The following is a 15062-nucleotide window of genomic DNA, read 5'->3' as shown; positions in this document are numbered from 1 at the left end:
TTCTGGAAAGGCTGTCCACAAGGTTTAGGAGTGTGTCTATGGGAATGTTTGACCATTCTTCCAGCAGTGCATGTGTGAGTTCAGTCACTGATGTGGATGAGAAGCCATGGCTCGCAGTTTCCATTCTAATTTCATCCCAAAGGTGTTCTATTGGGGTGAGGTCAGGACTCTGTGCAGGCCAATCGAGTTCCTCCACCCCAAACTTGCTCATCCATGTCTTTATGGACCTTGTTTGTGCACTGGTGCGCAGTCATGTTGGAACAGGAAGGGGCCATCCCCAAACTATTCCCACAAGGTTGGGAGCATGAAATGGTCCAAAATGTCTTGATATGCGGACGCCTTAAGAGTTCTCTTCAATGGAACAATGGGCCAAGCCCAACCCCTAAAAAACAACCCCACACCATAAGCCCCCCCCCCCCAAATGATTTGGAGCAGTGCACAGATCAAGAGTCCTGACCTCAACCCAATAGAATGCCTTTGGGATGAATTGGAGCAGAGATTGCAAGCCAGGTGGTCTTGTCCACATTCATGCCTGACCTCACAGATGTGCTTCTGGAAGAATGGTGACACGCTCCTAAACCTTGTGGACAGCCTTATCCGAAGAGTTGAAGCTGTTATAGTTGCAAAGAGTGGTCCAACGCCGTATTGAACCCTGCAGACTAAGGCCCCTTTCACACATACGGTTCGTTTAGTTCATCAGTTCAGTCACGTCAAAATGTATCAGTTTCTTTTTTCCATCCACTACCAATGCAAAAACGGCTGGAAAATGGACAGTTTGTCCGTTTTACATTCGTTTTTTGTCCGATCCCTTTTTTTGATGAAAAATAGGGCATTCATCCGTTCCAAAAAACGTACATTGACGGAAGCGGATGAAAACGGATGTTAACGGATGATCATCCGTTGTCGTCCATTTTTACATAGAGATGCATTGATGTCAATTTTTCATCTATCAACGAATGGGTGAAAAACTGACAAATGTGTGTGTAAAGGCAGGCATACCAAAACTTTTGGTAATCTAGTGTATATCTAATCCTATAGTACAGAACACAGGCTAAATATTCATAGACTTTTAGTTGCTACATACTTCTCAGACACACTTGGCTTATTTCTGCATCCTTCTTTGTGAGCACCCCACAGGGGTATACCCATAACATGGAGGAAACCAGGTGAAAAGGGAACCAGGGCAAAAGCTCAGACAACCAAAACCCCACACAACACTGAATCTGTGTCAAGGCTTCCCTGTAGCAGGAAGCGATTTTAACACTAGTCTCTGCCTTCGATTCTAGCTCTATCTCAGGCATGCATCAAGTGGCCTATCTGACTAAAGCAGACTGTGCTATGTGATCACTTCTTATAAGAGCCCAAAATTGGCTCTACAAAATGTAATTTAAAATGCTATCACAGCCAAAAATTTACATTCAATCCAGGCAAAATCTTTTTTTCAATTGTGGATATTGGGTGAGGATTAGAACACCTATTTTTTATTTATTTTTTTCCCTGCTATTCAGCTACACATTATCCTCTTGTTGGTATGGTAAAAATGGCCTCACCTGCTAGGGAGAGGGTAAATTTACAATAGAGACACACAAGTAAATATCTTAATCATACAGTAGAGGACACAGGCAAATTATTTATAGACCCTGAGTTGTTTGCTCATGCCTTTTAAGTGACTGGACATTTGCTAGCTTTCAAGGACACCCCCACTTGATGCTCCCCGATAATGGTACCCCAATCCATACATTTTAAGTTTTGTATCTTAGTTATTCTAAAGTCTCATGTTTTTTAAAAAACAACAAACTTGCTATACTTAACCTGCTCTGTGTAATGGTTTTGCACAGAGTGGCCCGGATCCTCCTTTTCTTGCGTCCCTCTTCTGTGCTCCTGGCCTCTCCCTCCTGTTAAATGCCCCCACAGCAAGCAGCTTGCTATGGGGGCACCCAAGCCGGGTCATAGCTCCTGGTGTCCATTCAGATACTGAGCAATGACTCAGCCCCCCCCCCCCTTTCTCTCTCCTAAATGACTTACTGCTGTCAGACAATCGTGTCAAACTACTGTCTCAGCCAATGAGGAGTCCCAGGCAGCAGAGTCTCTCCACAGCAACATCACTGTATAAAGATGGGCTCAGGTAAGTATGGGGGGGGGGGGGGCTGCTGCACACAGGATTTTTTGCATAGCATGCATTAAGATTAAAAAAAAACAAAAAACGCCTGCCTTTACAATACCTTTTAAGGTGATTGACCTCTTCTCTGTTGGAGAAATCACTCCTAGCTTAAATATTTTTTTTATTTCATCTTTGAATTATTCAGTCAACTCCATACTGCCTTCCAATGCCACAGAAGCAATGTATCCAGATTTGTGCAATTTGCAGATCCAGGGTCATGGTCCATCCCTATAGAACCCAATCCTCAAAGAACCACTCAGAGCTTAGTCCCAGGGAAATTATCAGGTGTGACATAACACAGGTTGCACATATTTCCACCTATGTGGTACTCGGGTCCTTTCTCCGCACTTTCCCCATGAGAATTTACTACAAGGTTGTTGCATTCTTCTGGGCATACTTACCCTATATTCTGCACCCAGTACTCCCACAAGACAGGTTCAGCAACGATATTGAAACCTGTTCAGGTACCAAAGCCCAGTGGGGTACTCAGCAGTCCCTCAGCAAATACTTCTGCATTTTCAGTACTTGTCCTTCTGACAAGAGGAATACATGGTATCTGTAGGCAACCAAGCTGCCTATCTGCATGTCCTAACTTGTCCACTTTATCAGCGCTTTTTGAACTTCACTGTAGCAGATAATACCTTTGTTTGTCACACTGCTCTTTGGCCTATCCTCTACTCCGAGGGTGTTCACAAAGGTCCCAGTGCCGCCTCTTGTCCTTCTCAGAACTCGAGGCATCCAGGTCAAAAGTTGTCCACGACCACCTCCTGAAGGACTCCCCTCCCTTACAGCAGTCGATAGAATAATTCAGATACTTCAGGCTTTTGTTTGGGTGATCAAAAAATCAGCTGTCGACTTTCTCTCCTCCAGGAATGCTTGAATCTGGTCCTGCACACATTCCAAACAGAGGGTTTCCTTCCAAAAAAAGTTTTCTCCCGGGGCTCATGCTCATAAATTTAGAATATAGACGCATCCCACAATGAGATTCTTTAAGAGTGGGGCATAAGGCTGCATGCAGAAGGTTGTTGGTTTGTTTTTTTTTCCCTTAATGCAGAGATTTCCTAAGGTAAAAAGCTTTCTGCCTTTAGAACTTTAATATAAAAGGAATATTGACTTGTAAATTACATATCTTGGAGTTCAGTACAGCATTCAAGCCACTCTTGTAATCTTAGGTTACTCTGCATTGCTTTCTACAAAATCGGAGACTCTCAGCGTGTGCTGGGTTATATGGAGGGGGGGGGGGGGGGGGGGTCTATGGAAATTAGGCCTGTGTCTTGTACTGTTCTCAAAGATGTGACATTCACAGGCAAGTCAAAATTCCTTTTATTCTAAATACGTGCCATATTAAACTAAATGTATTTTTTTTTTTTTTTAATTTAGAAATCCCATTGAAAGTGAAAGCATCTATTGTGATAAATAGCAGCACAAAGAAGGCTGAGGAAGAACAAATGTCATTTTGTAAACCTGCACAATCATTAAAGGAAGGAAGTGTGCTAGATTTTCTACGGAGCCCAGGTAAGCACCATCATCAAAACTTTCAACTTTTGCATATTGCTAAAAAGTTCTGTTTCTAAAACTTGTATGGTTGTTCACAGGCATCTAGAGCTCGAAAAGATTTTCTGTTGGCAGTTTTTGTGTTACTGCGTTAAGGTTTTGCAGAAATACAGCTTTGGGGCTGTAGGCACACTCTCATACCAGAAAGCAACTGCTAGGTTTCAAGACAAATGTACACTTTTTTAGGGTGCTTAGACACAATTAGTACTTCTAGAGCAAATCTTCACTTTTTGAAGTTACATCCATTTTAAATGTGATTGAAGCATTTCAATTTCTTTGCTTAGGAGAGCTCAACCTTGAAGAGAAAAAAAATCTTTATTTTAAATAACTTGGCAGTTGTTATGACATATGAACAAAAGATGTCTCATTCACTCAAATCCAAGTAACCCTTCAGCTCACAAATGGGATGTACTGGTATTTTTATAGTTTGCTACAAATGTATAAAAATGTAGACATAGCAAAACAGCATTAGGGAGAGCAGGTACCTGGTTTTGACAGGCACCTTCTCCCTCTTCTGGTCAGATCGCCACGGCGACCTGTGTGGAAGTTCAGCACTCACAGGTCCCAGAACATTGTGGGACCATTCATAAAGCCTAAGGCAGCTCGCACATGCGTAGTAGGAAATACTTTCCCTTACCTAAGATGCCTGAAGCCGATGAAGACATTGCTGGATCCCTGGAAAGGTAAGTGCCCTTATATTCAAAGTCAGCAGCTACAGTACTTGACTCCAGAATCTTCTTCACCTGTAACATGTAACCCCTGAAATGCAAATACTGCTGATAACTGTAGCGAATAACCTGTTTGGAAAACAAACTCTTGCATTGTTATAACCTTTTGGTTATGTAGATGTAGCTTGACCGGACACTTGCAGTAGTATGAAAAGCTTTTGATTTACAGGATTTCGGTGTTGGTTGTCACAGCTCAATGGTCTAACCTGTCAAGTGATGTACAAGCTGAGTGGTTTCCCACTTTATTACCACTGGAAGCTCAGGAAGGTTTTACCCCCTTCATGATCAAGTCATTTTTTGCTATTTAGCACTGCGCTAATTTAACTGCGGTCATGCAACACTGTACACAAATTACATTTATATAATTTTTTTCACAGAAATATGGTTTTCTTTTGGTGGTATTTGATCACCACTGTTTTTTGGCTATATAAACAAGACCAGAAAAGTTTTGAAAAATATTTTCTACTTTATCAAATACATCCAATAAAATCAAATTTCTTCATAAATTTATCAGCAATTGTTTTTTTTTTTTCCCTCCATCATGGTTATGATTATCACTGTATAAGCAATAGCTTTAGCTGTCGAGAATGGGTTTCCCGTTCATGAACAGCTTGCACTTGTGATCTGTGATTGGCTAAGCTAATCACATGGTACAGGTAGTCAGGAACCATGTGATTGCTTTGAGCCAATCAGGGATCACAATAGTAAACAAGCTGTTCATGAATGGCAAGCCATTCATAACAGGTTGTTTACATTTTGTGATTGCTATGACAAATCATAGCGATCACATGATATCCTGTTATGGGTTATTGGCAACAGTGATCTGCGGTGTCTGGTGAACACAACGGTCACAGCAGGGGCATGCTTCTAAACTGCTGCAGGCTGAATTGCATGTATGCAGTGCATCGTAAATATGTTTTATTGGGATTTCTCTATCGCTCATTGACAGACGTAGTCTTCTTGATTCTCAAGAGCTGGGTTATGTTGTCTCCGCAGGAGTAGGACTAGGCAGAATGACAAAACGTTCTGGCTCCACCCTAGGGGGCAGTCCCTGAGGGTATATCCTCCCTCTCTCTGCTACAGGGAATCAGTTTTTTTCTGTCTAGTCAGGAGTAAGGACCTAAGTTCCTTGCTGGGATCTTTTGGTCCTGGCAAGACTTTTTTTCTTTAAGAAAAAGACATTTTTTAGGTAGTTTTCTCCAGTGTTTTTTTCCTGTGAGATCTTCAAGCAAAAATGCCGGACTGGGCGACACTTGTGGTCACCCCAGCCGGCCTACGAGCGCGTGCAGACCATGGCATTGCGCTTGGTCGGCCGCGACATATTCAAGTAAGTATGCGGGGCCGGGCGACGGGCTGGATGTTGAGATCCAGTGGTCACCCCGGTTTCTGCCTAAAAGCGCGTGCAGACCAGTGCGCTGAGTCGGCCGCGACGGAGTCCCAGTAAAGGGACTGACTTTGCGAGTTAAAAGCTCGCTTGGACGCCAGGACCAGAGAGTCGAGGCGTCCACAAACCCCCACCCCGGTGGAGAATGTATTGTGAAGAGAGGGTGCCTGTCGGTTCGGTATGGTGAGTAAACGTTCCCTTTTTTCCTCATTTATGAGGCAGTATATATTATGGGCCCCTCCATATATGGTCAGTATATATCTGATACTTACAAGTCCCCCTTGTAATACAGCATGTGTTTGTGGGAAGTGGACTTGGTTCAAGAGCTAACACTCTACCCAGCAGACTGTAACATTACAGCAGACATAGGAGGTATAATCCTACCTTATGTGCAGTGTATCTCTGTAGATCCATATGTCACCTCTCAGCAGAGTGCAGGTGGATGTGCTGGGAAGACGATATCGGCGGTCCGCCGCCATTTTGCCGTAGACCGAATGCATATATGTCCTCAGGTCACGCCGGCCGCCATGTTTTTGGAGTCTTATGTCTCTTCTATGGGGGCGGCCATGTTTTGTGAGCCCAGCTTCCTCGTGGAGGGCTGGGAACGCCGGAAGGCGTACACAGGGGGCGGAGCCACGCCTTCTGCCCGGGAAAAAGCAAACAGCTCCTTCCAGTCTGTGTAAGACAGACGCTGGCTGCAGTTTGTTGGAAACTGCACTGCATCGGTTGGTGAGCCTTGGGGGTCCCTCTCTCTCTCTCTGGGATCGAGAAGCAGGTACAATGAGGGGCGCTATTGCGCTAGGGGGAGACACACAAAAAAAAAAAAAAGAAAAAGTTTTTTTGTTTTTGCTGGCAAAAGTGTCCTGTATTAACATGGACCCTGCCACTCATGTATCTCCTCCGGATCCCCTCGAAGGGTCTGCGGGATCCTCCAGCACCCCATTGACAATTCAATCTTTGTCAGCTATTATGGAAACTTTTGTGTCCCGGGTGGAAGTGGCTTGTCAGGGACAGGGCGCAAGAAAGCGACCCCCGCCTAACCCCTTATTATCTGAAACTTCGGATTCAGACTCTGAGCCTATTTCTGCAGTTGCAGGTACTTCATCTGGTATTGGTGTCTCGGGTCCTGTCTCTTCAGACAGTGAGGAGGATGTTTCGGCATCCGCCATAGCCCGAGAGGAAGCGTTGGTAAACGCACTCATTGTATCTGTTCAAGAGACTTTAAGGTTACAGGGTATTCCATCAGAAATAGCTGAAACTGAGATCCCCTTTGGGACTAAAAAGCGCATCAAAGTAGCAAAGGTTTTTCCATTGCCCAAATGTTTTGGCAATCCAATCGATGAAGAATGGCGTCTGCCAAAACGCACTTTTAATATTTCTAAACGCATTGACAGGCGTTATCCGTTTGAGGAAACCCTTAAGAAATGGACAGAACCACCTGTGGTGGATTCACCTATTGCTAGATTGAATAAAGCCACGGTTATTCCTTTAGAAGACGCTCCGTCTTTTAAAGATCCAGTGGATCGCAAGATAGAAGCTATGTCTCGCACCATGTTTTCCTTGATTGGATCAGCTTTCAGGCCAATAATTGCTATTGGTCTGGTTTCGCAGGCTATAACTGAATGGACCAAGTGGTTACGCCGGGACTTAGAAGAAGTCCCTCAGGCGGTATCAGATTTGTTGGAACAAATGATACAGGGGTTACAGTTTGTATGTGATGCGGCGTTAGACGCCACTCCATTAATGGCGCGAGCATCAGTCTCAGCAGTGGTTCTCAGGCGTACACTGTGGCTAAAAGGTTGGTTAGCCGACCAAGGTTCCAAAAAAGCATTGGCTAATATCCCCTTTTCAGGAGAGCGTCTATTTGGAGCCAACTTAGATGAGATCATTAAGGATCTCACCGGTGGAAAAAGCACCTTTTTACCGCAAAATTTTAAAGGTAGAGGAACTCGTCAAAGAAGGCAAAGAGGGCCTTCTTTTTCTGCTCACAAGAGGTTTTTTCGTCCAGCGGGTGAAAAAACTAAGTCCTCCAAAGCTCCTGCAGGAGGCGTCAGGGGTCGTTGGTCGGGCAAGCAAAAGCCCGCCCCCTCGAGACCTGAAGATAAACCATCCAAAGCCTGAAGGTGCGCCCCCACCCATAACTGGGGTGGGGGGACGTCTTCGCCGGTTCCCGGATCCATGGCTTTCCAGAATCCCGGACAAATGGGTTTGCGAAGTCATAAAGTCAGGGTACAAGATCGAGTTTCGATCTCTCCCACCGGCGCGATTCTTCCCTTCCAATATCCGACTATCTCCGGATCGTCTAGAAGATCTGCGGAGAGCAGTCACAGATCTACTACAACAAGGAGTGGTAGTCCACGTTCCTTGGACAGAACGGTTTCAAGGGTTTTATTCAAACCTGTTTACAATACCCAGGAAAGAGGGCAAAGTGCGTCCAATTCTGGACTTAAGAGCGCTCAATTCTTTCGTCAACATAAGAAGATTCAGAATGGAGTCCATTCGCACGGTAGCAGCCTTCCTGCATCCAGGGGATGTCCTAGCGTCCATAGACATCAAGGACGCCTATCTTCACATTCCCATTTTCGCAGGACATCAGCGTTTTCTACGCTTTTCCGTAGAGGAGAACCACTATCAGTTTGTGGCGTTACCTTTCGGTCTCGCCACGGCTCCGCGGGTCTTCACAAAGGTGTTGGCCCCAATGTTGGCACTTCTGCGCCAAAGAGGTATATCGATTCTAGGTTACCTAGACGATCTTCTGCTTCATGCAGAGTCTCCTCAGACCTTGCTACAAAACATAGAAATTACTATGATTTCTTTACAGGAATTCGGGTGGCTGGTGAACCAGCAAAAGTCATTTCTGGTTCCCACCCAGAGGCTCGAATATCTGGGTCTAATTCTAGACACAGTCAGGACAAGAGTTTTCCTTCCGGTAGGGAAACTCCGAAAGATTCAATCAGCAGTCCAGTTGTTACTGTCCAACAGCTGGTCTTCCCTTCGGACTTGCATGAGGGTTCTGGGGTTGATGGTGGCTTCATTCGAAGCAGTCCCATTTGCCCAGTCCCATACCCGAATTCTTCAGCAAGAGATTCTTCTCAGATGGAATCGGAATCCGGAATCCCTGGACAATCAGATCCGATTGAGCAAACAGACCAGAGAGTCTCTGGTTTGGTGGCTTCGGTCTCCAATGCTCAGCCAGGGAAAGTCATTTCTGCCAATATATTGGACGATAGTGACCACGGATGCCAGTCTATCCGGATGGGGAGGAATTCTCGGTCAGTTATCTGTCCAGGGACTTTGGTCCCCGGAAGAATCCAGATTACCGATAAATGTATTGGAACTGAGAGCGATCAGACTTTGTCTGATTCACTGGACCGAGCAGCTCCAGGGCAGCCCGGTTCGGATCCAGTCGGACAATGCCACGGCCGTGGCTTATGTCAATCATCAGGGGGGCACCAAGAGTGTCCGAGCGGCCAAAGAAGTGGCTTGCATTCTTCGCTGGGCGGAACGATTTGTTCCAGCAATCTCTGCGGTGTTCATTCCGGGGGTGGAGAATTGGCAGGCAGATTATCTCAGCCGTCAGACCCTGGATCAGGGGGAATGGTCCCTCCATCCAGACGTTTTCCACCAGTTGTGCCTACGGTGGGGCACCCCGGATGTGGATCTGTTGGCATCACGATTCAACAGGAAAGTTCAGAGATTCGTGGCTCGCTCCCGCGATCCTCTAGCAGAAACCGCAGACGCACTGATCGCCCCGTGGGGGCAATACCAGCTAATATATGCCTTCCCTCCTCTCGCGTTACTGCCAAGACTTCTTCGCAGGGTAGAGGAGGAAGGAATCCCAGTAATCCTGGTAGCTCCGGACTGGCCTCGTCGAGCTTGGTACGCCGACATGGTCAGACTGGTGGCGGACGTCCCACGGAGACTTCCTCTCAGGGAGGATCTACTGTCTCAGGGACCGATCTTCCATCCTGCTTTACGATCGCTGGCTTTAACGGCCTGGCTATTGAGACCCAGGTGCTGAAGGACAAAGGTTTGTCAGCTTCAGTTATTCCTACTCTAGTTGAAGCAAGGAAAGCGACTTCCAGAAAGATTTATCATCGCACATGGAAGTCCTACATTGCATGGTGTGAACCTTTGGGGTTCCGTCCTCGGTCTTATTCGATTAGTCGAATATTGGCTTTTCTGCAACAAGGGGTTGAGCAGAAACTGGCCTTGAGTACTATCAAGGGTCCGGTCTCAGCATTAGCTATCTTCTTTCAGAAGCCTTTGGCTACTCATTCCTTGGTGCGGAATTTCATCCAGGGGGTGCGACATCTGGCTCCGCCAGTGCACGCGCCGTTACCCCCCTGGGATCTTAATTTAGTGTTGTCGGTTCTTCAGAAACCTCCCTTTGAAGATATTAGGGAGATTCCTCTACCCACGTTGTCCCAGAAGGTGGCCTTCTTGGTGGCTATTACGTCTGCACGCAGGGTGTCAGAACTGGCTGCATTATCTTGTCGTTCACCATATCTGGTGGTTCATAGAGATAAGGTGGTTCTTCGTCCGAATCCATCCTTCCTACCAAAAGTGGTTTCAGAATGTCATCTGAATGAAGAGATTGTATTACCTTCCCTGTGTCCTAAGCCCAGTCATCCTCGGGAGTTTGCGTTACACTCCTTGGATGTGGTCCGGGCGATCAGGGTATACTTGAAAACGACAGACTCGTTTCGCAAGACGGATTCACTTTTTGTGATCCCAGATGGACCCAAAAAGGGGTTGCCTGCATCTGCCGCGACCATTTCCAGATGGATCAGACAGACGGTAGTACAGGCTTATTCTATTAAGGGTCGGGAGCCCCCGTTCCCTGTTAAGGCGCACTCCACTCGGGCACTTAGTGCGTCATGGGCCTTTCGCCATCAGGCGTCAGTGGTCCAGGTGTGCAAGGCGGCTACCTGGTCGTCGGTGCATACCTTCTCTAAACATTATAAAGTTGATGTAATGGCATCGTCTGATGCCTCATTTGGCCGCAAGGTTTTGCAGGCCGCAATTTGAGGAGACCAGTGGTCTACCTCGAGGGTTTTTTTTTTTCCGTTGGAAAATTTTTTCTTTTAGTCTCATTCTTTGTTTATAATGAGCCTTTAAAACTTCTAGTTTGGCACCGGTTGGGCCTACTAGATTGGATTTGATTTTGTCAATCCCACCCCTCATTTGTGGCACTGCTTCTGGATGTCCCAGCTCTTGAGAATCAAGAAGACTACGTCTGTCAATGAGCGATAGAGAAAAATGGATTTTTGTAAGAACTTACCGTAAAATCCTTTTCTCTTAAGCTCATTGACAGACGTAGTACCCGCCCCTCTATCATTGAGTTGGGTTGGGTTAAATTCTCTGTACTGCTTTAAACAGAACTGATTCCCTGTAGCAGAGAGAGGGAGGATATACCCTCAGGGACTGCCCCCTAGGGTGGAGCCAGAACGTTTTGTCATTCTGCCTAGTCCTACTCCTGCGGAGACAACATAACCCATCTCTTGAGAATCAAGAAGACTACGTCTGTCAATGAGCTTAAGAGAAAAGGATTTTACGGTAAGTTCTTACAAAAATCCATTTTTTATGTGATTGACTAACACAAAGTGGAACATAATTGTAAAATGGAAGGAAAATTATAAATGATTTTCAATGGTTTTACGAATATCTGAAAAGTGTGGCGTGCATTTGTATTCAGCCCCCTTTTCTCTGATACCCCTAACTAAAATCTAGTGGAACCAAATGCACGCCACACTTTTACACTTTTCAGATATTTATTTGTAAAAAGTTATGAAAACCATTTTTATCATTTTCCTTCCACTTCACAATTATGTGCCACTTTGTGTTGGTCTATCCCATAAAATCCCAATTAAATAGTTACAGTTTTGGTTGTAACATGACAAAAATGTGTAAAATTTCAAGGGGTGTGAATAGCTTTTTCAAGGCACTGTATACATGACTGAGCCTGCACATGCTGCTCTGCCGCAGTAAATGTACTGTGGTGGGGTGTGAAGTGGTTAAACTAAGATATCATAGCATTTTTGATTAAGATAAATATTTTTCTAAGGGTAAGCGGAATCTTCGCACACATAACTTAGCTTACCTTCAGCTCTCATTGTTGACTCAAAAGAACATCTAGTTCCATGTACATTTTGCTCGCTCAGGAGTCGCATTATAGCACAGTTCCCTTGGTTTAGAAAGAAAACATAGGAGATGAACTATGTAACCTGGTTATTAAAGGGAGTCTGTTGCTTCACTGGTTTATTTTTTATTTAAATTTGTTAAATGTAAAACATTTTATCTTCATTATACAGTACAGGAAACAGGCAAAGTATTCACACACCCTGGGTTATAGGCACATACCTTGACTTGATTGAACACTTCTTTCAATGACCTGCCCATTCTCTAAATTGTCAGTTTTGTGCTAGTGCCCTAAAGTGATGGACCTCTTCTCCTTCACAGAGAAATCACTCTTAGCTTAACTAGTTTTTTTTTTTTTTTTTTTTTCTTTTTTTTATCTTGAATTTTTTAATTAACTTCTCATTGGTTTCTGAGGTCATAAATAAAAGCAGTGTATTTGGATCAGCACAGCCTTGGAAGCTGTACCCAGATGGCCTGTAATGTTTCTTCGGACACTGGATCCTGCATGGGTGCTTACCTTGGCACTTAGTGCAACATGTGTAGTCAGCCGCAGGATGCCATACAGGTCCAGGGTTCATGGTTCATTCCTGAAGACCCCTTTAGGGGTATGTCCACAGAGATGAGCGACAGGTTGAAAGACAGAAAATCTCTTTAATCCCTCCCGCGGAGCTATTGTATTCTGAGAGCGGGAGTGATCATATGGGGAAAAAAAAGGCAGATTGGTTGTACTGAAGTTTATGATTTGACTTCAGTACAACCAGCATGCTCATAGATGGATCAAAATGCGGCCAGTTCCTGCTGAACTGGCCGAATTTCAATCAGTGTGTGGCTGGATTTAGACTTTGCCACAGTAAGTGTCTTGCACCCTTCCTGGTAGCTAGCTGGAGTCAGGTAATCCAGCCTGCTAGGTCTTATCGCTATTAATCTGGTAATACGCTGTCCAACGATCTTTTGATCTAAAGCGAGAAGTACAGTATGGCTTGGATAACATATTTCATCACTTCAGAGGATAAGGACCTCTCATCCTGACATAGCTTTCTATGTTCACTCATACTCGTTAACAAAACTATAGCTCCTAAGATCTCATATTGAAGGCCAAAATCATTCCCTGGCCTCAGCTTTGGTTTATTCTCGATCGTTACTATAGATTAAAAAAAGATTTAGTGCCAGGTCACACTTGTGCGACGCGGGAAGGCTGCAAATTCGCAGCCTGTTCCCGCATCGCACCCGCACATCTGGCAGTTCACACTGCCATATGCGATACGCTGGGGGTGTCAATGAAATGTTAACGACACCCCCAGTTTGATCGCATTTCGCAGTGTGATCTGACAGTTCGCACAGGATCGGATTGCACAAGTGTGAACCACTGTCGATCCGATCCTGATGCGGCTGAAAAAATGCCTCATGTGCGAGTTTTGTGCGGATGCAGTGCGAATTTAGCCATACAAAGTGGCTGAATTTGCACTGCACATCCGATCGCATGTAATGAAGGAGCAGTGCGCTCTGATATTACATGCGATCGCTGCACACGCGGAAGTGTGAACCGGCACTAAGGAAGCACCCCAGTGGTGCATGTCCTCAAGAGTTTGCAGTGTTTAGTCTCCTGAAGGAGCAAGCTTATAACCCAGGGTCTATGAATACTTTGCTGTGTCCTGTACTGTACTCTAAGATATATAAATTACAGTTGAGTCCGTTTATTTTTGTAGTGTACGGGGAATGCTAGAACCCCAACCGAACAGCCCCCCCCCCTTTTTTTTTTTTCTAAATGTTGTGTTTGTTTAAAAAAAAATTTCCTTCACTTCTGGCTTTTACCATCATTGTCAGTCGGAGAAATCTCTCGAACGATGCCCTGGATAACAGTAAAAGCCCAGCAGGAATTCCAATTATTCCTCTCTGTATCATCGGTATGAAAGGAAAGTTTGATTTGGCATTAATGTTTTTTTTTTTTACATTGTTTGTGCTAATTTTTCTGACCATTTAATTTATACTTCCATTAGGTTTCCAGTCTGCAAGTTCTGTGCAAAGCGGCACTCCTCCTGCTAAAAATACGCTTTCCAGTCCAAAGCCTTTGTCGTTTGGGCAGAGCAGCAAACAGGCCTTGGGAATATGGTATTGCGATTGCTGCTTAGTTGAGAACAAGGCTTCAGACAGCAAATGCATAGCTTGCAGTACTGTAAAAGACCAGGCTAAGGAAGTCACAAAGTCTACTACTTTGGCAACAACAACGCCGTCTAAAAATGCATCTCCTTTGAAATGTACGTTAGGATTTGGGGACAAGTTTAAAGTGGCTCCTGGGACATGGGATTGTGATACATGTTTAGTACAGAACAAACCGGAGTCGTCAAAATGTGTGGCTTGTGGATCTCCAAAACCCGGAACTATTGCAAAAGATCCCTTACTACTACTTCCTACAACAAAGCCAGATAAACCTGTTGCACCCCCTGACAGTGGCCTTACATTATCGCCAAGTCTTAAATTTGAAGAACTAGCCAGAAAGCCCGTAGGATCATGGGAGTGTACAGTGTGTTGTGTGCAGAATAAAGCAGAGGATAACCAGTGTGTGGCCTGCACTTCTCCTAAGCCCGGTAAGTCTAATAATGTTTAAATGCTGCTAAATTTGATGCATTTCTTCTAACAAAGTGCGTTGTAACCCATGGTTTAAATTGATGCTGCGTTAGTAAATTGGAAATGTCATGTTTAAAGACAAAGCACTGAAATCTTTTTTCTCAGGCAGTTCATCTCACCCTGTGATTTGAAAGGGGAGTGGCAGGGTGAGGTGAGCTGCTTCCCAAGCAGTAAGACTCCCTTTATCCTCGCCTTGCTTTGCCAGTTGAATAAAACAATTGTAAAAAAATTAGCTACACCCAAGCACATAAAATATACCTCCTCCCCCCAAAAAATGGAGGCTCCTCAAATATATATGCATGTGTAAACACACACAGCAGAGCACCTACGCCTGAAAGCGTAATTGCGATACATGTTGCATATCGTCACGCACAGCTGAATGAAAGCAAAAATTCTAGCACCAGACGTCCTTCATAACGCTAAACTGATGACCTGTAGGGGGATATTAAAGTATTAAAGCTGCAATTTT

The 15062-nt window shown here is 44.8% G+C and overlaps 1 protein-coding gene across 1 annotated transcript in view; it reads left to right on the top strand.

Annotated features, from left to right (window-relative positions):
* The window catches only part of NUP153 (nucleoporin 153), a gene marked incomplete at its 3' end in the record, with an annotated part of 225693 nt that overhangs the window by 156472 nt on the left and 54159 nt on the right, over nucleotides 1-15062 (top strand). The window contains exons 16-17 of the mRNA XM_082258966.1: nucleotides 3542-3676; nucleotides 13966-14553. Of these exons, the coding sequence (XP_082115092.1) occupies nucleotides 3542-3676; nucleotides 13966-14553 (723 nt within the window). The remainder of the gene's footprint in view (nucleotides 1-3541; nucleotides 3677-13965; nucleotides 14554-15062) is intronic.

Source organism: Pelophylax lessonae (genome assembly GCF_965119305.1).
Source record: "Pelophylax lessonae genome assembly, chromosome: 5".
NCBI lineage: Eukaryota > Metazoa > Chordata > Amphibia > Anura > Ranidae > Pelophylax > Pelophylax lessonae.
Note: the sequence above shows the minus strand (reverse complement) of the source record. Positions and strands in the feature narration are given on the sequence as shown.